The sequence below is a fragment of the Talaromyces rugulosus genome, chromosome II (assembly GCF_013368755.1).
Source record: "Talaromyces rugulosus chromosome II, complete sequence".
In the NCBI taxonomy this organism is placed as follows: Eukaryota; Fungi; Ascomycota; class Eurotiomycetes; order Eurotiales; family Trichocomaceae; genus Talaromyces; species Talaromyces rugulosus.
Genome location: NC_049562.1, coordinates 1,647,140 through 1,671,369, shown reverse-complemented (window position 1 = coordinate 1,671,369; position 24,230 = coordinate 1,647,140). Strand labels below are relative to the sequence as shown.

The 24,230-nt window shown below is 47.2% G+C and overlaps 6 protein-coding genes across 6 annotated transcripts; 3 read left to right on the top strand and 3 right to left on the bottom strand.

Moving 5' to 3' along the window:
- Positions 1-963: 963 nt before the first annotated feature.
- Positions 964-5,249, bottom strand: TRUGW13939_03046 (uncharacterized protein; the record flags this gene model as incomplete). The annotated part of the gene is made up of 5 exons (XM_035486232.1): positions 964-1,003; positions 1,075-2,078; positions 2,135-2,494; positions 2,552-5,094; positions 5,153-5,249. 5 exons carry the CDS (start codon positions 5,247-5,249, stop codon positions 964-966), a joined length of 4,044 nt encoding a protein of 1,347 aa, XP_035342125.1.
- A 2,400-nt stretch (positions 5,250-7,649) lies between these two features.
- Positions 7,650-9,278, top strand: TRUGW13939_03045 (uncharacterized protein; the record flags this gene model as incomplete). The annotated part of the gene is made up of 2 exons (XM_035486231.1): positions 7,650-8,441; positions 8,502-9,278. 2 exons carry the CDS (start codon positions 7,650-7,652, stop codon positions 9,276-9,278), a joined length of 1,569 nt encoding a protein of 522 aa, XP_035342124.1.
- Positions 9,279-11,830: 2,552 nt separating this feature from the next.
- Positions 11,831-12,862, top strand: TRUGW13939_03044 (uncharacterized protein; the record flags this gene model as incomplete). Its single annotated transcript, XM_035486230.1, has 2 exons — positions 11,831-11,951; positions 12,030-12,862. 2 exons carry the CDS (start codon positions 11,831-11,833, stop codon positions 12,860-12,862), a joined length of 954 nt encoding a protein of 317 aa, XP_035342123.1.
- Positions 12,863-16,705: 3,843 nt separating this feature from the next.
- TRUGW13939_03043 (uncharacterized protein) lies at positions 16,706-18,773 on the bottom strand (the record flags this gene model as incomplete). Its single annotated transcript, XM_035486229.1, has 4 exons — positions 16,706-18,255; positions 18,310-18,435; positions 18,505-18,628; positions 18,690-18,773. The coding sequence occupies 4 exons, from the start codon at positions 18,771-18,773 to the stop codon at positions 16,706-16,708; spliced, it is 1,884 nt and encodes a 627-aa protein (XP_035342122.1).
- Positions 18,774-19,201: 428 nt separating this feature from the next.
- TRUGW13939_03042 (uncharacterized protein) lies at positions 19,202-20,281 on the top strand (the record flags this gene model as incomplete). Its single annotated transcript, XM_035486228.1, has 1 exon — positions 19,202-20,281. The coding sequence occupies one exon, from the start codon at positions 19,202-19,204 to the stop codon at positions 20,279-20,281; it is 1,080 nt and encodes a 359-aa protein (XP_035342121.1).
- Positions 20,282-20,337: 56 nt separating this feature from the next.
- On the bottom strand, positions 20,338-24,083 carry TRUGW13939_03041 (uncharacterized protein; the record flags this gene model as incomplete). The annotated part of the gene is made up of 9 exons (XM_035486227.1): positions 20,338-20,579; positions 20,641-21,851; positions 21,911-22,289; positions 22,354-22,367; positions 22,988-23,159; positions 23,214-23,538; positions 23,605-23,718; positions 23,777-23,857; positions 23,916-24,083. The coding sequence occupies 9 exons, from the start codon at positions 24,081-24,083 to the stop codon at positions 20,338-20,340; spliced, it is 2,706 nt and encodes a 901-aa protein (XP_035342120.1).
- Between the last annotated feature and the right edge of the window lie 147 nt (positions 24,084-24,230).

Genomic DNA, 24,230 nt, shown 5'->3' with positions numbered 1-24,230 from the left:
ACGATGATGACAATTGACGACAAATGAATTTCTATTTGTACAGGGAGGGGGTTATTGCATATATATAAGGTTGGTTGGTCAGGTGTTTTTTTTTTTTTTTTTTTTTTTTTTGGTTTGTTGCATTGCATTGCATGTCACACTGGACGAAGGGAAAGGGTATCTTTTCTTTCTTTCTTATTCTCTACTCTTTTCAGTCTGCATGTACGTATGTGCGTATTATTTACATGGCTGACTCGAATAATTCCATTTATAAAATCAAAATCGCTTGATTCATTTTACTAGGAGTGAATATTACACCAGATGTTAATAATAGATAAAATTTGCATCCCGAAAAATAGCTATGCGAAATATTTCTAGACCATGTATCTCTGTTTTGCAGGTGATAAAAAGTAGCAAAAACGCAACACACTCTGTTTGCACCAACACATTCTCATCTGATATCAATTCGGAGTAAGGAAAAAGACAAATAAACAATAAAAAAGATATATATACCTGTGCGATATTTGCACAGATAAAGAAACCTCTCCCTGTTCGGCCGCTGACGACCGCCGGTTTGTTTGCTGTTCGCTAATAAAAATGCAAATTTTTCGCCATATTCAACTGCACGTCCAACCTTGTACAAAAAAGTAATCTCCCTACCGCATCAAAACAACACCCGTAGTGCAGAGTAGGAGCAAGGAGACGACCAGACCGATGCTTCCTGTCGGCAGTCTCACTTGCAATGTAAAAAGTATGTATATGTCTGGACAAACCAATATCACATGAAGCAGAATCCAGAAACAGCCAGCATAGTAACAAAATCACGCGCCGACGAAAGCAACAGCTCCAAAAAGAGGCGATAATAGTATTACTCGTATTCGTATAAATCTCGCTCGGTCCAATTGGCGAGTGCTATTGGTCGAGACTGACTTGTCGACTTCGTGAGAGAAACCCTAATCGACTTGCTAGAAGTCTTTAAATCACTTAAAGAGCATAAGGGTTGACAGAACGGATTGTCAAGCAACTAAATGGTAGTTAGCATCAAGATTGGCAGGTTTAGCGAGCGGGCAAAAAAAAAGAAAAAAAAAGACTTACGGTGGACTCTTGCTCAAGTCGGTCTTAAGGATAATAGGGACACGAGTCATTTCGGTAACATCCTGAATGTACTCCCCGTTTTCTTCACGAAGCTTGAAAAGATCAAGGTATTTCTCCTTGTTCGTCATCTTCGCCTCTGGGGTGTCGCTAGTGCTCACTGTAATCTTAGGATCGGAGCGGGTGCGGTGTGGAGCCTGGTCGGGATGGCCGTTTCGTGTAGGTGAAGGAGGCATGCTGTGGGTTGTTCGATCGGCCGAAGAATTGAGCGAAACGCCAGCGGCCATTTCGGTGACTTCCGACATATCATCGTCGTCGTCGAACAGAGCGTCAACGTCGTCGGTAGACATAGTCCCGGTCTCCGTCTGCTTCCGCTGAGCCTCTTCCCGTTCTCTGGCGCGTTCGCGAGCTGCCTCCGCCTGTTGTGCAGCAGCGGCAGCATGAGCTGCTCTTGAGCTGCTTGCGTTCGGGCGTTCGTCTTCGGGAATGTAAGCAGAAGAAGGCACACCCTTCTCCCAGTACAATTCAAGAACACGAGTTTCTTTGCGGAATTCTGCCTTCTTCAAAGGAAGCTGATCACAGTGAACACGCTTTTCGAAGCCGAATTCAGGGAGAAGAACATCAAAGGCCGACTCGTATACACAGAGCACAATACCCTCGCTGATAAGATCACCGCCAAGTTCTTGTCTCTTTTTGTCCATAACACGGCAGGATTCAATGTGAACACTCTGTTCTTGAGCGTTGTGAGCAGAGTCCTTCTTGTTGTTGCACTGCTCGGCCGTCTTCGTCAAGGTCTCGACATCTTCGGAGAATTCAATGGCGCCTTCTGACAAAATGGAATCGAGTTGACGATGAACAAGGATATCGGCGTAGCGTCGAGTAGGGTTTGTGAAGTGCGCATAGACAGGCAGGTTGAGCGCATAGTGCTGGCGTTGTTCCTCGGTCAAGTTACCGGCAACAAAGTACTTGGCGCGTTGCATTGCTTTGACCAAGACAGTTTCCATACCCTATAAATAATAATTAGTAAGAAGTTACTAGGCGTTGTTGATATCGTCTTTCGTACCTTGCGGAGATCGAGATCCTGGATCTTGAAAAGACTGGCTTGCAGGGACCCGCTGCTGGTAGGGTCGATATCAAAGCCAAGTCTGTTCATTCTGTCAACAAAGCTTTGAAGTCGGCGAGAGTTGGGAACAGCTTGGCGTCGAAGGAATGCCTTATCAGGCATCGCTGCGTAGACCTTGCGTGCGACGAAGAAGTTGGCCTTGTGGCTGAGCTCTTCGATCAATTCATGAGTTGGGGAAGAGTCGAATATATTGTGCTCAACCGGCATGTTTTCGTCATCAAGCTGGTAGAGAAGGCGAAGCGATGGGATGTTGGTCGCCCGGTTGCCATATCTGGCTTCCTTGAACTTGGTTGTGATGGACTGTAAAGAAATTTGTTAGTGTATCGTTTTTTTGATGTGCCCAAAAGAGCTACTCACCCCCAAAAGACGGATTTCATCAGCAGTTGCCCCTTCCAACGGAAGATCAGAGTTTCCATTGAGAGTGGCATCCACATCATCATAGGTCAGCTTCCCAGAGCTCTTGATAACTCCCTTTCCAATCCAGACGTTATCATCCACGGCACCAGTCGAAGGGTCCACCTGGAAGACAACGCTGACGACTAAACGCTCCTGACCAGGAAGCAACGAGCAAACATCGGTTGACAAACGAGATGGTAGCATGTTGACAACTCGGTTCATCAGATAAACACCGGTACCTCTCTTCTTCGCTTCACGGTCCACGAGAGAGTTCTGCTTGACAAAGTGCGCAATGTCAACTACATGGATACCGATTTCAATCTTGCCATCGGCCAGTTTCTTCATGTGGAACGCATCGGCCAGCTCCCTGGTGCCCGTAGGGTGGATGGTAAAGGTCTTCTCGTCCCGGAAGTCACGACGGGATGCAAACAGGGCATCACCCTCAGAAGTAGTGGTCCAGTCCTCCCAGCCGACATTCTTCAACACGGCTTCGGAGAACTCATCAGCCGCAAAATTGTTGTCACGGAGAAGAGCATCAGTTTCGACCTTCAAGTCACCCATCTCACCAAGCTGTTCCACCAATGTACCGAAAGGATGGAGCGAGGTGATAGGCCACCGCTTGATACAGGCGACAAAAATACGGTTGGCGTAGTCTTGGTGTTTCTCGACAAAATCGCGAGGTGCTTGTTCAGTGGGAATGGCGATCAAAGGAACACGCTTGTCGGTAGGTTTAAACCATACAATCTTGGGTTTGTCTTGATGACGGTCGGACTGTCGACCATGACCACCATCTCGGGCGGCACGTTCGGCTTCTTGCTTCTCCTTTGTCGCTTGGCTACTTGGGCGGAGAAGGCCAAGGGTACCAGAGAACATTTGACCGGCAACTCGTTCAATAACGGCAACAACGTGGCCCGCATACAAAGGTTTCTGCTCATCACTGATTTCGTCTTCCTCAACAAGTAGAAGACTTTGGCCTTCGACTTCCACATCGTCGTTTTTCTTTTGAGTAGGACGCTGACGCAGACTACCACGGCGTCGAATGCTGCCATCAGGGCCAACTTGCTGGTTATCACCGTTTGCGCCGGAATCAGATCGAGAAACTTTGTCACCTGATCTCGTATCGGTGATGTCCTTTCGTTTCTTCTTCTCTTCCTTTTCACGTTTCTGAGTCCAGACTTCATCGACATCCAACAGCTCGATGGCGACGAAGTCGCCCTCGAGAGCGCGATTGCGGTCTTTGCTACCACAAATGAAAATATCCGCATCAAGTTCTGCACAAGTGACGTAGGCGTCTGAACGGTTCTTTTTGTTCACACGCAGTATGCCAGAAACCAATTGTCCGTTGCTCAGTAAGGCAGGTAGGTTAGCCTGGGGAAGATAAGGGGTAAAGAGGGTCTTCCGTTGCTGCTGCTGCTGCTGAGCAGAGAGTTGCTGAGGTGCATGTTGGCTTGCTTGAAGACCAATTGAGCCGTTCATCTGGCCATTTTGCTGCATGGCCTGAAGCTGAGCGAGTTGAAGAGGGTTGAGTTGCTGGCCGTTGAACATTTGGGGCGCCATAACGACCTGGCCTTGGGGTAGCTGGATAAGTTGGGGTTGATTGGGATACTGAAATTGACCAATTGACTGATTCATCGACCCTCGAGAACGATGGCCAGGCTGGAAGCCACCGCCGCCATGTTGTTGATTGCCCTGGTGGGACTTTTGCTGGTCTTGGTTGTTGTTGTTATTATTATTTGGCTGTCTCCAATTGCCATCAAAGTTTCTTGATTGTGATCGGCCGTGACCACGCTTGGGTGGTTCGGCCTGCGCGCTCTCTGGAATGGGAAACTGGAAGCCAGCAGCACCTCTGCCAACGGCCATAGATTGACTTCTTCCATGAGCGCCACCACGAAAGCTCCCTCCTGCACGCTGTAAACCGAGTCCTTGCGGCGTCTTTGGCTTGTCATCTGGGGGCGTGGAGTCGGCAGGGCTACCGGACCCTCCGGGGCTTGGGCTTGGAGCGGGGAACTGAAAACCAGCGGTGGCTCGTTTCTGCTGCGCTAGTTCGGCGGCTTTCTTCGCCTCGGGCAGGGCCAAGGAGTGACGGCGTTGATGGCCACCACCGGCTGGGGCACCTCGTCCTCGAGAAGGTGCGTTATTCTCGCGATTTTGGTTCCCTTGATGGATATCTGCAAATGCCGACCCAGAAGCGCCGGAGGAGGGGGCCGGGGGAGGGCCCATGCCCATGCCCGGAAGGGCAGACTGGTTACGACGGTGAGAGTGACCATTGTTCATGGCACCACCCATTTGTTGTTGCTGCATAGGAAATTGGAAAGCGTTAACCTGGGGAGAAACGCCGGACATTGACCCCTGTCCTTGCATGTTGGGAGAATATCCAGGAACCTGGCCCATGGGTTGCTGGGGTTGTAGGAGCCCCATGTTGACGTATTGCTGATGGGTTGCAGCAATTTGTTGTTGCTGCTGCTGAAGCAGCTCGATCTGCTGTTGGATCGCCAGTTGTTCCACTAGATGAGCCCGGTTGGTTAGTGACATCCGGCAGGTGAAGGGGGAGAAGTTGCGTACTCATTAAAGGAGTGAGCTCAGATGGACTTCTCCGATGAGCTATATGGAGCCGGCGACCGGCAGGGCCGGGGACCCCGGATTGGCCTTGTTGTTCCATTTGTATGGATCAAATTATAAAATGTTGCCTCGTTGACGAGGTTGTATAGATTCCCGAGTCGGGATTGGGCTGACGGTAGTTGGAACTGTCACACACGACGGCAACGGTGGCCAGTGTAATCGACCTAGGATAATCAGATCAGCCGAGCATACCACCAGGTAATTAATCGACCGTATGCGAAAGAAGGGAGTGTATGTTTGCGAGATGGGATGATGACACGATGCCGAGACAACAACAGGACCAACAGAGTGGGGCAGTCGAATGGGCAGTTTAAGGGGCCAAGCAGGGGAAACGCGAGCTGTCTTACTGTGGCAAACGATAGTCGGACAGTTGTGAGCTGTTTCCAGATAACTGACGAGGATGTGAGCAGCGATTCTGTAATTTGGCCGGGATGACTGAAGCGAATTGACAAAGCCACGGATACTGTTCGCGCAGGGAGGGTACAGGACAGTGTATGCAGTCGTAGGTTGACAGCGGAGTTGGATGGACGACAGGCGCTGGCGGTGGAAAAAGAGAGGCGACGGACCAGAACTCGAGGGGGGACGTCCGGCCTAGGCGAGGCGGTTGTTCGATCTGTCGCTCGGAAAGAGGGGATGAAGCTGCTGGGAGATCGCTGGTCTGAGGGAAGGATCGAATGTGCGGAGGGAAGTGATAGCCGTGCGGGTATAGCTTAGCGCACGATGGACAGCGCAGCCGTAAAACAACGAGTCAGAGAAGCCGAGACGGAGGAGGCTCCCGCAGACACAGAGACTGATGGCCGCCCGATTGAGAGCTCGTGTTTGCTTGAATATTTAGGGAGGGAGTCGAGTCGAGTCGAGTCGAGAGAGAGAGAGGGAGCGCGGTGGAGTGGAGGAGCTGCTGGCCTTTTCCAAATCGGGGCGGGCACGGCACCAAGCGGAACCGCAAAGAGAGTTTCACGGGAGTTCTGGAGAGAACGACAACCTACTATTTTACTCTGACAAGCGGAAGACAGATCAAAAATGAATGATGGATGAAGGAAGGCGAGATGCACGATGGCAAGGGGGAGGAGGAGGAGGAGGAGGGGGGAATAAAGATGGAGGGAGAGGGAAGAGGAGAGGGAGTTTAACTAGCAGGGAAAGAGGGCAATTGGTGAATGAGTGCTTAGTGTCGCAGGCTGCCGGGAGGGAACGACAGCGATGACGATGGTGATGATGGCGGTTGCCCCGGGGGAGACTTCACTAACGAGGGGGGCAGTCCTGCCCGCCAACCAGAGCCCGCCATTCCGCTTACATAAGCCGTTTAGCGGGCTGCTTGGCGGGCTTGGCGTTTGGGTATATCTGTTTTGTGTCTTTTTGGCCATGACAGACAAAAAGAAAGGGTCTCAGGGGCAGACCAAAAATACAATTGGTGGGCTAAACATGTCAATTTTGGGACAAAAAACAAAGAAGATCCCTCAACAATTGCGGATTGTCTCCTGTGCGTCAATAATGGGCACCGAGCGGTGAGTTTGGACAAGGTAGTTAGCCTTTACCATTTCGTAGTTGGTTCGTAGTTAGTTGTGTATATAGGGTAGTAAAATACAGCTGTCTGCTGTCTGAAAATAATTACAGAATCACTTACCCCCCTTGATTGTAAACTACTACTACTTATACGTAGTACTAATTGTATACAGCTTGATAGATGATCTGATAGTGGGTCCAGCCCGCCAATCACAGCGAGAAGTAGCCAACGCGCTTTCCGCGGCCGCTTTCAAGCCCCAACAACCTCCCATACCACGCCTTGGACACTCTTTCTTCGCTACATCCATGGCCTAGTTCTTGTACAATTGGCCCTTGAAACGCCCCTAGGTCGGTATGACACCCCGTCAAGGCGCGCAATTTGAGTCCGCTAACGAGAGACCTTGCAGCATCCATCTTAGATACCCATCTTAGATACCCTCGCAAACGCCCACAACGAGAAATCCGCCGCACCATTGTGCTCAAAGACATTGACTGTCCGAATGTTCTGCTACTGAAATACCCGATATTTGCGTCATCTCTTATTCCCTCGCCTAGGATACACGTCATTTTCGCTGAAAGAATAATCTAAAGTAATGGTATTGGCATGAAGTCGCAGCATACCAGGCGTTCAAAGTGCACTTCAAGCGCTTCTGTAGCCCCAAGGCGCAGTTGAAATATCACTAGCACAACCACGATTTTCCTGCCGACAGGTTTGCTGGCTTGGAGCGGAGAAGCCTGGCGGCATTCGGCTCGAATTTGCTCGTCGTTTCGCGCAGCCTGATCCTTTGATCACATCCGCCCACCTGTTCTCGGCCTTTCTGTCTGTCTACGGTCGAACTTGGAAACAGTTAAACTTAACGGCGATATCGCCTTACCCCCCTTTTTGCTGCTGGTCGGTACTCGCGAATTATTTCCGAGTTATTTTTGCACATTAGCCACAATGGTCGGCAGAAGAAGCCTTGGAAAGCCGACAGACAGTCCGTCTAGACAGCTTATTCACGACCTCACCAAAGATCTCCAAGCCATACGGTTGCACCACGAGGACCTCAAGCGAGTATATGACTACCGTACGCAGTCCTTTACCGCAGAGCAAGACGAGATTGATCGCAATCACCAAGAGGTCTATTACGCCGCCATCGACAAGGCATACGACTACTATGATGAGCATCGTCGGGAAGCCGAGGTCGTTCTCCAGGACCATCTTCGAGAGGAGGAAGAAAAACGCCGTCGAAAAGAAGAGGAAGAGCGCCGCCGCAAAGCAGAACAAGAACGACTCGAGCGTGAGCGAATAGAACGCGAAGAAGCCGAAAGGAAACGTCAGGAAGAAGCTCGTCGAGAAGCAGAGCAGCGTGCTCAAGAAGAAGAGAAACGTCGTCTAACCGCAGAAGCAGAAGCCAAGGCACGCAAAGCCGCCGAGGAGGACAAGGCTGTCCGAGAACGGCAAGAAGCCGAAGAGAAGGAGCGTCAGCGTCAAGCAGATTTACAAAAAGCCGAGGAAACAGAGAAGCAACGCCAAACCCTGGGAGCCAACATAAACACGGAACAAGAGATTAAAGAACACGAACAATATCTAGAACTGCACAAGTACTTGAAGGAACTGCGCAAATATGTTGTAGCAGAAGGAAAGAAAGACCAGACGCTCAAGAACACGATAGGAGACCACCGTCGCGCCATTATTAAATGCATTGGACAGTTGAGAGAGGGCCAAGGTGCCATTGCTAATAAAGGCCAAGTATGTTTTCTTCGGCCGACTCTGTACGTTTTTTTTTGAATATTGCTTACTCGACGATAGGTGAACGAAATCCGCGAAATTCTTCGCAAAGCTCAAATGATCCCGATGCCTTGCGATGTTCGCCGCTTCTTTGTCCAGCCACCCGAGGAATTTGCCAGCTTGTCCGAAGAAGATGCCAAGGGGTCGGCAGTTTTCATATACTTGCTGAACATCTTCACCAAGGCTGTTGTTTCCCAGCTCATCAATGAAGCTGGCGTCAAACTCGAATATGCAGAGCCAGTGGGTGTTGTTGTCGCTCAGATTTTTTCGGCTGAACAGTACTCTTTCCGGGGACACGCGTTTTCAGACATCTTCTGGGCCAAATACCGCGCCGCCTGTCCAGCTCTATGGGGATTCTACGGGAACGAAAACACAGAGGCTGGTAGGATAGCCCTTGGGTGGAAAAGGACAGAGTCTGGCGGCCCATTTGTTGACGAAATGGAGCATCGTCAACGCATGGTTGGGCTGGGGAGCGGCTTTGCAGCTGTCACGCTACGCAATTTTGGGAAAACAACCCGCAAGAACCCATTTCCAAACCATATATTCTGGCGTACGGTCGCCAAGATTGTTTTCATTGCCCCTGATGAGCTCCAAGACACTCACTTCTACATCCTCTTCTCCATGTTGCGTTTCTCGGCTGAACGGATTATTGGCTTTTGGGGTCAGGCTGGCATGGCTCTTTTGCGCACTGCAATTGTCAACATTCCGAATCACGTTACGAGAAAACAAAGTGGAGCCATTGGCCAGCTCAAGGTTCTGAAGGGGCTTTATGCTACGGAGAAAAGTATTGTTTTTTAGACGGCAAGACTATGTGGTTGGATAGACTATATTATTGTCCAGCAAAGATTCCTTACGCGCACGTCCGTTTTCAAAGACGGAACGCTGGGTGGTGCTGCCACCTGGAGACCACACAAGAACAGAAAATCCGACACAAAAACCTGGACGCCGGATGAATACATCGACTCGACATGAGCAGGAGGATTTCTGGCCCTTACTGCCCTAAGACACGCCAACAGGAAGTTGGAACACCGGCATACCGGATATGGCAATACGAACCCTGACCAAGGTTGGATTAGTTGGACCGAACAGCATGGGCCAACATTTAGGCTGTGTCGGCGTTCTTCGGGGATCACAACTACTTCTCCGTACATGGCCGTTGATAACGTGGGGGGTATGTACCCTTTGACCAGTAGTCTTCTCCTGCCATGGGAACCTGGAAAGGTTAGTTAGTATCCATCGTCGATCTGGAATGCATAAACTGCAACTCTGGAGTTGTATTTAGAAACATCGTGCATATATAGTGCAAGTGACGGCCACGCGGCAGCGATTTTAGTTTTTTTCTTAGATTCAATCAGTAATAATGACGGATCTGTTGATCCGAGCTAGCCCCCAGTAGGATTCAGCATTCATTAACCTCTCACGAATAACCAACCACGTGGGTTCTTCAACCTACGAAAGAATCGAATGTCCTATCTAGAGTCAGACGAGCCGTTAACTAACATGCCAAGCCAACATTGAATAAAGTGCTCTGCGGCTCGTTTGCCACTATTGCTCGGGATTGATACAACGGAACTCCGTAGCATTGTACATGTACGCCTGACTATATGACGACATAACTTATGTATGTTTGAAGAAATAGGGGTCTTTTTCCTTTTGTTCTCTTCGTTTCTTCGGTCTATAAATAAAATTAAAGTTTGGCGTTGGGGTTTTCCGCGGTTGACTCTGATTAAGTACCAGTTGACGTATCGAGATAGACGTCGGCCAGTTGAGCGAATAAAAACTATGACCAATTGATGCATGTAATTGAAGAATTAATATACCGAGTATGCCAATCACACAATTTACAGCTACAGCAATTCACGAATCAGGCTCATTGCAAAACAAGCATCTGGCACTAGTATGCATTCAGACTGCGGTCTTTTCTTTCTGGGTCCGAAAAAAAAAAAGCTACCGAGGGGGAAAAAAAAGACCCATTCCGCCCATTTTAATGTTCCTCAGAGTGGTAAAGCCAGGCTGTCATTAAACAAGCCCCTGGCCAAAGCATCAATAACCACGTCGTACGTCGTACGCCTCGGGGCATTGCCCTGTTGGGATGGGGACATGACTCAGCTGCATGCAAAATACAACCTGTCACAGACTCACACAGTTGTCACTTGATCGACTTTTGATCGTGACCCCCAAAAAAATCGTTCCTCCGGCCCTTTTACTATTTAGACTTCTTAGCCCCATTTTTTTTCTTTTCGGCTCCGTAGTCCGTAGTCCGTACCGGCCGTAGAGAACGTTTTATGTTCAATTAAGCCCCCGCTGATCCTTAATCCCCACCGGTGCGGCCGCAGAAGAACAATAATCAAGACTCGGGTCAACAAAATAACGCCTAGAATAGTTTCTAGAAACTCCACACACAGAGAGGCCGAAAGGGTGAGACACCGCTAAATGGTCTTGAATGCTAAATAAATTGAATCATGAGACCAGTTGTTATTAGACATTCAAGTGTCTCAAAGCTTGTTATTTCCTTTTTGGGAAAATGGGCGAGGACACTGCAGACAACGCAGGATGCAACAACGATTATAAGTAGAATTTATTTTTTCTTTAATCGCCACACAACTCTGATAATAATAGGGCCAGTTGTACGGTACAACAACGTTCTTACCACTTTTCTTCCCCAACTGGCCAATGAGTAGGCTCGCGGTCAGCCCTAAGGTTGACCTCCATCCAAACTTGGAGGCGATCATTAGTAACTGCACACCTTATGAAATCAGCCCTGAATGACTAAAGAAGAAGGTGGCTGCAGTAGCCCTTTGCTGCCTTTGCTGACCAAGATGGAACTAAGCAGTAATAATAATTAAGGAATTCCGGGAGCTGATAGACCAACCCAACTAGTGTCCTTTTTTCCTCTCGTACAAAGTTCCACCAACAACTAAAGTTTAGACCAAGGCTAATTAGTCGTCCCTGAGAATCTGCCTCACAGAACCTTTGATTGGGTCTTACTCGGATTATCAACCGGCCTTCTGGAGCTGTGGTCCCCGTCCCCGCGCCATTTCGGAGATGTCGCCCAGCTTTTTTACGCCCGTGTTGGTTTTTACCGATTAGTGAACCCGGCCGCATATGCAGATCCTCTCCATGGCTATCGTACGGAGTACACCCTGCATCGATGCATGCATCCTAGCGTATAGCTGATCTGTTTGGATGTCGTGCGTCACGATTCCATCTTTGCTTATTAGTAGACCGCCTTCGCCCCCCCTTCCTTGTGCGGCTGTCTCTCATGCCTATCTTGATAAATAAGGATCGCCTGTCTCTAAATGCTTGTTCAGAAAAAGGAACAAAAAGAAAAAGAAGAATACAGAGATTCAATGTATTTCGATCTTGTCCAGTTTGAGCCCTCGCCCATGTTCTATGCCATGTCGGACTCGGGAGATTCCAACAAGGCGGAAAAGAAGAGGGAGTATAACAGGAATGCACAGCGCTTGTTCCGTAAGTGGAATCAACATCAAGATTTCTTTTTTTCTAAACTTGGAATATGGTCTTTGACTAACACATTCCTTCCTTCAGGCCTGCGTCGGAAAGAGCATCTCAAAAACTTGGAGCGCGCCGAGCAAGAACGCCTGGTTAACAATACCGACGAGCTGGAGCGACTACGTCAAGAGATCAACGAGCTTCGCTGTGAGAATGATAACTTGCGACTCTCTGCCTCTCCCTCGCGACAGGTATCTACTGCACCGTCCTCGGTGGCCGTCACATCAAGCCCGCCATCTCAGTCCAACAGTCCGTTTCCAGTCCTGGATCTCTCAGACCACCGCCATGCCGGCTACGACAGGGCACTCAGCGATGTTCTGGTGCCTACGATAGAAGCCCCGTCAACTGGAGTGCACGACCTGACGACCTCATCCAATGTATCCGAGCTGGATACGTCCTTCTGCCTCTTGTTCCCTCAAGACGTCGCCACTGTGCGACGTGACCTGCACAAGCGCATGGCCGCTGTGCTGAATATGAATGTGCTGAGCCACCCGCAGCGCCATCTGCCAACACTCGCAGCCCTGGGGCCCTCGTTGCCACCGTCACTGCGACCAACCCTGCTGCAGCTCCAGACGCCTCATCACGCCTACATCGACCTGATCCCGTCGCCGACGTTGCGTGACACCTTGATCCGGGCCGGCGTCGAGACTGCCAATGCCTTTTTGATGACAGCGGCGTGTGCCATTGTCTACGAGACCGAGGATCTTGGCCAGCTGACCATCTGGGGCCAGGACTACTTTAACGAGATGTCGTGGGAGTTCTCGGAAGACGTGCTCAAGGCATGGCCAGGCTTGCTCACATCCGAGTGGCGGGATAGAGCTAATTTCTGGCGGCGGCAAAGAAATGAGGCGTTGATTAATTTCGACTGATTATTATTTCTTCTGTTCTTTTTTTTTTTTTTTTTTTTTGGATTACTAAAAGCACAGCGAGGAGGTTACATAGGGTTCAACTTTTGTTGCATAGCGGGGCGCTTTTTATTTTATTTTTTTCTTATCATTGTATGATATGTATACTACGCGAATGTTTCTAGATATTTGTTTTGCCTGTACAATATGACTGGCCTACAATCCGATACCATCTCATCAACTTCAATGTTGCTTACCTCGCCTCCACATGAACTCACGCCACTGACAGGTCGATACGCTTAGAAATCACCAATCCCTGTATATAATTGCCGCCATGTGTTGCTTTGAAATCTATCCCCAGTCAGTATGCCGTATTACCAATTTCATAATGCAGCGCTTTAAATCTGGGCCCGAATACCTGAATGGTAATGAGTAGAGCTGACCAAGTCCCAAACCTGCGCTTATTTTCTGACTCAATGAATAGGTAAATTCAGAAGCAAGGCCTTTTCTTTCTTTCTTTTTCCGAGTGTTTGCCAAAAATTTAGCCGGTGCCAATGTCTTGGAAATTACCGACTCCATAATTTTGAACCAGTCGCATCTCATACCATAAACGGCCGGAAAAGCGACTGAAGTCTTGTTGACGTTGCAATGTGGCCTGTTTCATAACGAGTTTTGTAATGTACCATCTGTGTCTGCCCAGACCGCTATGTGGAAACATTTTCAGCTCGATCACTCAACAGCTTTATGCCACATGGATCATCCCGCCTGAGCTGAGCAAGATGATCCACCGATCTTAACTTTGACGCTCGCTACGGATCCGCTTAGAATCGCGTGCCATTCGTGCGCCGTAAGTAGATTTACCGCGGCCCCCTCGCAACTGGACCTGTTTTTGGAAATTGACGGCTTCTAGAACGTTTTTGTGCATGCAATGTAGAATGCCTGAAAATCTCCGCGCGCGCTAACGAAAGAAGCTCTGTCAGCCCTATATGACACTGATGAATCAGCAATCAGCGTATAAGAGGAAAAGTCGGTGAGGTCATCAAGTCACAAGCCACATAGTGAGTGAAATTGTCTGGGATATGATGCCATAACGCATTGGCTGCACCGGCGGCCCCGTTAGTCTTTTGCAACTGTTTCTCCTTCCAGGAATCATAGGCGGAATGAATGAGAACTGTTTGTGTCACGTCTTTTGGCGTTTGCCCTTGGTCGAAAAGTGAAAAAGTAGAACGTTGTATCTGACCCATCAAACAAGGCTTAGGGTTAAATCTCGTCTGTCGCGTGCGTGGAGAACGCGGCCACAAAACGACAGCGCACTGTGATGCCATGCAGGATCCTGGATCTCAGGGTTGTCTTGCTGGGATAGTTGAAAAGTCCTTTGCCATACTGAAAGATTTCGAATCTTGTTTGTGTTGGTTCCGAGTCGATGCGAAGTCAAATTCATCGTGGTCACGGCGTTTGCTGCACATGAAGGGAAGGCACGACAATTCTCGTCTTCACCCTTCGATACTCGGTCAGGATATCGCATGCAGACGCTGATTGTCCAAGAATGTGTTCAAAGACAGACCGTATCGCCCTTCTTTCCCATGCCTCTCCTGCGCTCGAGTCCCTTTCTTTCCAGGGCTTCCTCCGTGTTCCGTCAACGTCTCTCCACCTGCCGCCCATCTCCATTCCATATTATCCAGCTGTCGGGATTGAAATCAATCCGATCGTCAAAATGGTGACTGAAAAAGTATCTCCTGAAAGATGAAAACGCTGCTTTCTAGGCATGGTAGGTTGTTTATGCTTACTTGGCTTCGCCGGCAGGCTGCTAACCACCAAGGTTCTTTCTACCAAGGTCCCCTGAGGATGTGTGCACATCCTCAGGGGAAACCAAAAAAAAACCAAGCAAATACTCCCAAGTATATAAAGGGCAAATCCATCTCGCATGAGGGCGGACTTTGTTGGAGACTGTGGTGGTTGACTGGTCGGCTAAGCAGTCCCTACCTGTCTTGACCCGAACGCGAATCGGCTGCCTTCATAACAAAAGAATGAAAACTCGGAACGCCACGGTCATCTTACACGATAAATTCTACAACACATTACGAAGGACCATTTATTTAAACGTTCCAGTTTGTTACAGGCACTTTGGGTGCTCCTCTGACATAACTTGTTCTTGTTGTGAAGGAAGTGATGAATTGCCAGGAGCAGCATGATACCCCAATCGGAAAAGAATCACTCTCACGCTTAAGAAAAGAAACTAACCGCGAGTTCCGCTGCGTTCAATACCATCAGCAAAAGCTTTTACGAAATGAAAATGCTGCCTCCCACAGCCACCGAATTAGATATCAGATTGCTGTGATCAGGCCCGCACCGACTTCCCTCTCTAGTCCGAAAAAATCATAACCAGAGTCCCATCCAAACAAGCCTGGCTAGCCGCTCATCTCAACAGTGCTGCTGATGTTGCCCACCGTGGGTCTCGCCTGTCGGGGTTGCCCGTGTTCCGCATCAAGCCAGCCCGAAGGAGCATGATACGCAGCTGTAGTACGATCGAATGGGTTATACAGCCCCGGCTATTCCGATCTAGTCCTTTTGGCGTAAGACTAGATTGAAATAATTGGAGGCTGGTGGCTTGTGTGAAACAACTACGAGGTGGGAATCCGGTCTTCGTGTTATTGCGACGCACCCTGATTGTTATTTCCCTTCATATATTCGTTTTTAAGCCCTTATTTTCCCTCTAAACTCTGAAATTGACTATAATATGGAAATGGATAATTATGTTTCCTAGAAATTATTGATATCAACCGCTAGATTTGCTCCCGATACACCCAGGTCCTGACTCTGGTTTCCGTTGCCTGATGCAAACAGACCCCTGCACCCTAACAGAACTTAACTGACTACTCATCTGTTAATGCAACATCCCTTTCAGCCTTTGAGGCAGCAGAGAGCCACCATCTCGTCCAGACCAGTGCACGCGCCTCGTTTCCCCCACTGCAACCGCCTTTGCCGCTGTGATTTTATAAGACTTTTTGCGGTATTTTTCATTTTATTTTCCAAGCTTTCACTACCTAAGATGAATCGTATGATGTAAATACTACGGCAGCAGTTTTTCCCACGTGAGGCAATGGAGAGGGCGAGAAAAAGGTATAAATACGGGTGTAACCCTCGCCCAAGTCAGCTCTTCTTTTTCCTTCATCACCAAACAATCTACCACTCTATTTACAATTTGACAAGACCTTGAAAAGTCATATTCTTTTCCAACCTTTCCATCCAAATCAATCGAAATGTCTCCCTGCGCCTGCAACTGCTGCTCTGGTAGCTGCGCCGATAGCTGCTCATGCTCCTCTTGTGGCGTACGTACTTTTCTATTTTCATATCGGACATCTCATATTCATACTCTTCACTTCCCAAGAATGAATGAATAAAGCACAAACCTTTCAAGATTTGGGATTGCTGACCGATTACCGTAATAGCACTAAATTGATCACCTTGTTGATCACATGTCCCAACTACGCACATCGACCTATGTCTGTTTTTCCCGTCACGAATACGTGTTAGTCAGTGCTTACTACGGCCGGCATTGATTAGTTGAGGGTGATTTCAACCGAATCAACCTCATTGGAGGACGATCTGGGTATATGTCAATATCGATGTCGAGGTTTATCGTTCAAATATCTATGTAGTTGGCAATGGCAATTGTGACATGATTATTTCACGGGTATCTAGACGTACTTGATTTACGTAAAAGAGATTTATGTTATCACTGATATGCTTCCATGTTCTTGCGGCTTTTACGTTCTAGATGTCCACCACGTAATTAACTAGGTATCTTTCACTGACCTATACTGAATAGAAACAAAACCGGTAGAGATGTTTGACAAACTGATAATATCAAGCAGTGACATAACCCTTCAGCATATCCAGACAGCTTTGTAGTTGTTGAAGATCCTTTGCTATCGAAAAGACAATACTATCTTGCCTGATAATGACATATTTCGATCTCTCACCCCCAAGACGATTTTGGAAAGTTTTCGGATTGTATCCCGGCCGTAAAACCGAACCCATTGTGAGTTCAGACGGAATAGGAGACCATGAGATGGAAACAAATTTGTCTGAATTTGACAAGCTTCCCTTCCTATAAACGTACTTGGAATTGAAGTGGATGACCGACTGCTTGGAAAGGATCAATGGATGTAACTGAACATCCTCTAGCAGTCTATTTAACTTTGAGTTTTCCTGGGGCGTAACTTGGTCGCAAACAAGTAGAGTAAGTGCTGTAGGCACATAATGGATAATATGATCCGATAATATCATTTTTCGTTGTGTGGGTGATTTCGAAAACCCATCAGCCTTAAGTTCAGCAACGCCATAGACCTGAGCCAATTTTTTGCCTCCAGCATATTGTTTCAGATAAAATCCATCTTTCGCGGACTGATAGCCCGAAATATCGCCCCAAGCCATTGGTGATTGAAGGTGGTAGAACTTTGACGACGTGAACAGAGAAATTAGCATGGGTGTAATAGTCAAGAAAAACCAGCCTGCTGTCCCATTGCATAGCTTCCCATTCATCATAGTTTGCTTCATCGATATCTCGACTCCCAAACGCCTCTCTTCTGCCCATAAAGATAGAAGCTTGTTACTCAAAGTCTTTGAAGGCGTAGGTTTGTTTATACCTGCCAAAATTGCAATCCTCCAAGCAAGACTTTCCGCATCTCGGATTCCACAGGCAATACCCTGTCCTCCAAAAGGAGGGAAGACATGGGCGGCATCACCAATTAAAATGGTTTGGTTATCAAACCATTTATTCACAACTTTATGCGTAAAGTGAAACGGTCGACATCTCAGAACTTCGATGCAGTCTCTCGGATAAGTGATTTTGCTTCCAAAATTCCGTCCAGAGCTGTCTTCTGATCGAGTGATCATCGGCGTCAGATGTTCCCACAATAGTTCTTCCGCGTTCATCGCATCATTCCACTCTGGCTCTGCGAATTCATGCCGCCACAACCGATCTTCAAGTGGTCCAAATCTACCACAGGCAGTTGCCTTGTCAGGCGGCGAACAGAAGTGCCATCCCTGTGGCCAGAACAGATCGTAAACCTGCTGCGGGGTAAGCCCAAGCTTCCAGAGACTCAAATCAGGGTGAGTATCAGGTGTAGGTAGAGTAATATGAAGATTTGCTGCTACCCAGGTTCCATCGTAGCGGTATATACCATCTTCTTGCTTTATTCCTGCTTTGGGTTCAAGGAACCTTTTGCGCACGACGCCTCGCTTTCCGTCTGCGCCGATGAGCCATTCAGTTTTGATTTGCTTTTTGGTATTATTCTCTAGGTCGAGGTAAGTTATTATCATATGGTCGTCATTTTCTTCTCGATCCACAACTTCACAGCTTGTTCGGAGTGTACAAAACGGAGACTTTTGAACAAAGTCCCTAAGTGCGCGCTCTTCAGTGATATTAGCCCACAATGCTCATCTATATGTATTTGATATGTACGTACCGAGCTTTGGCTGACTCTGTAAAATACCACCGGGGATGGTATGGCCCATCCAGTCATGGGCAATCGGGATGGTCAAAAACGGCGGCGACTTGAACGAGCTTGGGTGAAAATAGATCGTATCCAAGTCTTGAACATTTTTTTAGTGCTTTATTTTCAAAACGTCGTTCTAAACGTAGAAAGTCAAGAGTACTATACCATGTCCAATCGAGGGCATCTGATCCCCCAATCCGAGTTTCCATAGAACGCGTAAAGCGTCTCCGGCAAGGTAGACTCCTCTCGGATCGTCAGCGATGTCTCTTTCCTTTTCTAGAATAATGCACTTAATCTTTGTCAATTTGATACATTCTCTGATACTGGTATTGCTGGAACTTTAGACATACCGGAATTCGGAACTTGGCAAGACATAATCCGAACACAAGCCCTGAAGGCCCTGCGCCAACAACTACAACGGGGGCCGATTCCATTAAAATATATGAAATATTCTGCGTTGATATCGAAAAAAGCATTCAATTGGTGTCGATAAAGTATGGATGAAGAAAATATTGATGTTGCCGCATGGTCTACATATAAAGCTCTTCAGCCGGATTGTTGAGAAATCGCCAAGGGCCAGATCATAAACTAGGGGAATATAGAACTAAACCCAAATTTTTACTTTTACTGAGTTGTATTTGTTCCGTCCCGAGGTTGATCTATGTTTTCAGATATGTTATTTGGTTGGGGAGGATTGTTTAAATGCTCCGCGGAACATCTTCAAATGTTGATCATCCTCGGACGGCAACTGGAGTGGTAAAGTTGAAATCTTATTAGATATACCACCTTGGTTTAGAATAAATAACAATCATCAGATCTAGATAATGATGGCCATTTTGTATGTACATGACCACTGACCATAATGTCCTTCATTATCGATCTCGTCGCCCGCCTCCCTCGGTCGGTGCAAGAATGGATCGTTGCTCCCACCTCAATCCCAGATGTGCACAACCACGCTTCAAAAGTCCAGCTGTCTCGACTCGGACACGTTTATTTTGAACATGCAAATTTAAAAACATTTGAAAAATTCGCTGCCGATTTCGGATTGATTGAAGAGAAACGGATCGGAAATACGATTTATTATCGAGGATACGGCAGAGACCCGTATGTTTACGTTGCGTCACAGAGTGAAAACCGTCGTTCCAGGTTCCTCGGGGCAGCATTTGTTGCGCGTGATGAAGAAAATTTCGAAAAAACGACTAGAATCGAAAATGCTATCATCAAGGACCTTAGCCACGCCCCTGGTGGAGGGCGTCTCGTTACGATTCCCCGCCCCAATGGGACTTTTATGCATGTCGTCCACGGTCAAAAGGAAAGAGATATAGATGCATCTCAAGAACCACCATCAAAGATAATCGAGTCACATGGACCATTGAACGAACCGTTCAAGAAAGGCAGACTCGGCACATTCCAACGCTTCAAACCGGCGCCTGCTCTTGTTCACAAACTAGGGCATCTAGGATACGTGTGCTGCGAGTTTGAAGAAGAACTTGACTTCTATACTTCAAATTTCAACTTTGTGCACTCAGATATACTGCGGCACGATAAATTTGAATGGGTTGATTTCATGACTTTCATGCACCTCGACTTGGGCGAGGAGTATTCTGATCACCATTGCTTTTTCCTCGGTAGAGCGCCACCGGGAACGTCAAAGACGTATCTTCACCATGCTTCGTTCGAGGTCACAGACTTTGATACCCAATTAATGGGTCATCGGTGGCTGGAGGAACAGAAATGGAAGCCTGTCTGGGGTGTTGGCAGGCACATTCTAGGAAGTCAAATATTCGACTACTGGCTGGACTCGAGTGGATTCAAGGTTGAGCATTATGCGGATGGAGATGTGGTCAACACTGATTATAAGAATATGCGCAGTGTAGGGGGGTCTCTGGCTATATGGGGACCAGAGATTCCTAGTGACTTTGCAGCGAATAAGGCTGGTTGATGTGTCATTATCCTAAGTATACATGCCGCTTAGCGAATCCCTCGGCCATATAACCCCTAAATTATAAGTTGAAGGTCGTCGATGGCGAAATCTTCTGCAAATAAGTTCGATATTGTTAGACCACTTTCTTCAACGGGGTTGAGAGATAGCGGTATAGTGGCATTTGGTGGTTGGTCTTGTTGTATGGGCGGATGGGCTGCATTCAGTGGGAATAGCACATTGGTTGATTGTAATAGCTGAGAAACCTGTTCACGTCCAAAAGGCCCAGAATATTGAATATTGAGCTTTTCAAACCATGCTATAGAACTTAGTTAGATGACGGATAATCCTAAATAGTTGGAAGATAGAGATAAACATACTCTTGAGAACTGTAGGTTGACAGCACAATGGTTCAAAATGATCCAAGAATAGTGTCAGAATGTCACTCGCTCTGTTCATTCTCTCTTGTACCTGGAAGTCATCTTCAAAACCGTATTTACCAAGTAGCCAAATTATAACTCGTGAGCCAAACACTATGTAGCATAGAGCAGGGTCTGTATTAGAAGAGAACGAACCATCCCATTCTTTGACAGCAGATACGATGTCGTCACATGGTTCAAGGCATTGCCGCCAAGAAAGAAGCCACATATTCTCATCTTGGTGGGGGTATGGAGGGACAGATAGCATAAGCAAAGCCGCATGTATATGAAGTATGCAAACCAATCGTTCATGGTGCTCTTCTTTTGTTTCATTAATTATCACATCCCTCGTCGGTTTCATATAGCGTAACGGCATTGCCAGTCGTACGGCTGATATATGGCCCTTTAATGATTCAATTCGGCGGAATATACTTTCTGATGGATTTTGCTTGCGTAAGAACAATAATTTAGCGGCCATCCGCAGTATCGTAGTAGTAATCAAATGGATATTGGCATTTAATTCATTCTTATTGGCGACAATTGTTTGCATGGTCTTCCATAAATGATCTGGCTCAGGTGCTAGAAAAGCTCTTTCTGACTTCTGCAGGCCGTCTACTCCTGTGGTCGTAGACTGCTGGCCTATCAGCGCGGTATTGATACCGTCCGGGTCAATCAAAAATGGCGTTGCAGCGATGATGTTTGAGTAAGAATCCAGTGTATAAATGAACCACCACACACGTCGCCATTCTTCAATATCTTCATGAAGTATGTGTGGAAATTGATATATTGCACATGTGTCGGGATTTTCAATTTGGTTTAGCCCGTGTCGATATGCATGACGCGTCAATTGTCCGACTTTCATCCAACTTTGAAGCCCGGGTCTTTGATGGAAATCGAAAAAGGTAAGCATGCATGATTGCCTAAAGATGTCGAGTGTGAGGAAACCACTGGAAGTCTCAATGGCATGAGAGCATGAGTTCCTCAATCGATCTAGTAGATCCTCTAGATTAATATGGTCGGTCGTGGCGCGAGGTCTCAAAGTCAGTAAAGTTACAACTAGGATTGTGTTGATGAGACCCCTGTCCAGAAGTCCATCATGGTACTGAGCGAAGAATTTGTTTTTCTGAAAGAGAAACCCAGATGGATGGAAATAGGCGAAGAAATTATTCAATCTATATCAACATTGTTAGTTCGTAAGCCCCATTTTGAAAACAGTATGGCCGAAACTGACAAATCCAGTTCTTCCGCTGGACTAAATGGCAGCTCGTAAAGTCCGATAGTAGTGCCAGATGTGTTTTGTATTTGGGATGCCCCAGTCGAAGGTGTATTAGAAAAATCGAGCCCAAGAAACGCTTCTGCACCGGGAAATCCGCTGTCTGATAGAAAATCAATATTTGTAGATGTCGAGTCAATATCCTGGTTAGGAAATATCTCCGAGTTTAATTCGTTCATCAACTGAGTAGGATCCGGGAGCATGTCTGGCCCTGTTTGGGGAGAGCGTCGTTTTCGACGGACTCCTTTTGGAGGACCAGGTTTGCGGCGTTTTGACGAGTAGACGCAAGCAATGCCAGCTTCCTGGCATCTTGAACACGTAGGACGCTGCTGATTACCTTTTAAATAGAATAAGAATCAGTATTTATTTTGTTGGTGTAGATACTATTTGAGATGCTATACATTTAACTTTTCGCCTGGATACAATTAGTCGGTCCATACTAATCGCCACAAGAAGAATGGTGGAAGAACTGACTGAACGCAACGGTCACAAACACGGTCACTCTGATGCTGATCCGTTGTTGAATTCATTTGCAAAGCAGGGCTTCCCATTCAATCGTAAAGACTCAGTGTGACATGATTGCCACTGTCTACTTCTGATGTCAGAGAGTGCGAAGGGACGCAACCGTGTGGGGCCGAGGAAAGGCGCCCACCAATCATCAGTCTGTAGTCCTCGCATCAAGCAGAGCCAATGAGAGGACACTTATTTACTTCTTAGAAATATTGATAGTTTGCTTTGTGAGGCCAGTCTAGACTACTTTTACTTGTATTAGACTGCTGCTAATGAACTATGCATACATGATGTAGGACATTTTTCTATTTATATACTTTATATGCCCTTCATTGCATAGGAACAAGAAACATCAATCGATATTTGGTACACGAATTTACCACCACCTGCTGAGCTGATACATAACGATGCTCAAAAGACCTCGTAGATACGTATAGCTTTGTGACACCATGGACCGTCAGCGCGAATTATTTCTTACAGGTACTATTAATATGGTTTCCCAAGGATAAATCATGGCGGACTTACAGCTGTGAATCTTGCCCATCCGGAAAGGTAATCTTGTTGCGAAGAACTCCTAGCCCGTCTATTTCAACTTCCACTACATCGTTGTGTCGTAGAAATTTCTTGGGCGTCATGAATGCACCTACGCCGGCTGGGGTGCCTGTCATAACGGCCGTGTACGCGGGTATAGTTGTGCCTATATCCAGATATAAGCTTCGTTTTTCTGACAATAAGAAGCGGGGTTCTTTACTTTGGCTCATGAAACTAAGAACCTGTGCTGGCGAAAAGACTCGATCCTTTTGGATCTCAATATTTTGCATGACTTTTCCATTAACCCGGGTTGTCAATTCTGTCTTTTCACCACTGTTGAATAGCTCTGGACTGACGAGCACTGGTCCGATAGGCGCAAATTTATCGAATGCTTTCGCGTAGAAAAATTGCCCGCCGTTTTGCGCTGGAAGCTGGAAAAACCGGCAACTGAGATCGTTGCCTACTGTGTATCCAAGAATACATGACTCCGCTTCGTCTACACTGATATCTCGGCATTCTCGCGACGTGACAAAAACGAGTTCGCCCTATAGGGTGGTTTGTTAGTAATTTGCTGTTTTAAAAGCCTAGACAGGGAACTGAGTGTTGTTTACCTCCCAATCTGGAAAATTTGACGCACAATAGCGACTCATCTCAATGTCCTCTTCGGCCGACGCCAGAGCAGCAGGCGGCTTGGTCCACACTGGTGGGTTGACGGGAATATTGAGCTATCCATAGGATTAGCACTTTGAAGGAACCAAAGTTAAGAATCTGGAAAATTTGAACCTTAGCTTCCTTTGCATGAGATCGATAGCTGAGCCCAACGCAGTAAATAGGCAAGTCGAAACGTGGCAATGGAGCGAGTATCTGGCACAAGATAATTTTGAGCACTTTTGTTTCCAATCAATACGAATAAAAAGCACACCTTCTCGAAAGTCACTTCCACTGAATCTTGGGTGTTCATGAGATCATCATATGTCCGATATGCCGTTATTGATGACCCTGCTGATGGTATTTCTGTTGTTGTGTTGAGATCGGCGAAGAATGCCTCTCCCTCAGACTCGAAGCGGATCAGTCGCGAAAATGGCTTCATACTGAATGCGTGACGGAAATTATGTGCCTTTGGATCTAAACTGAAATTCTTTATTTATCTGAGAATAATAAAGACGTAAAGGTCGCGGTTAGCAGCGTTACGCTAATTATTCGGCTCTTTAAGTTAGTCTCCCCGCGGAATAACTCC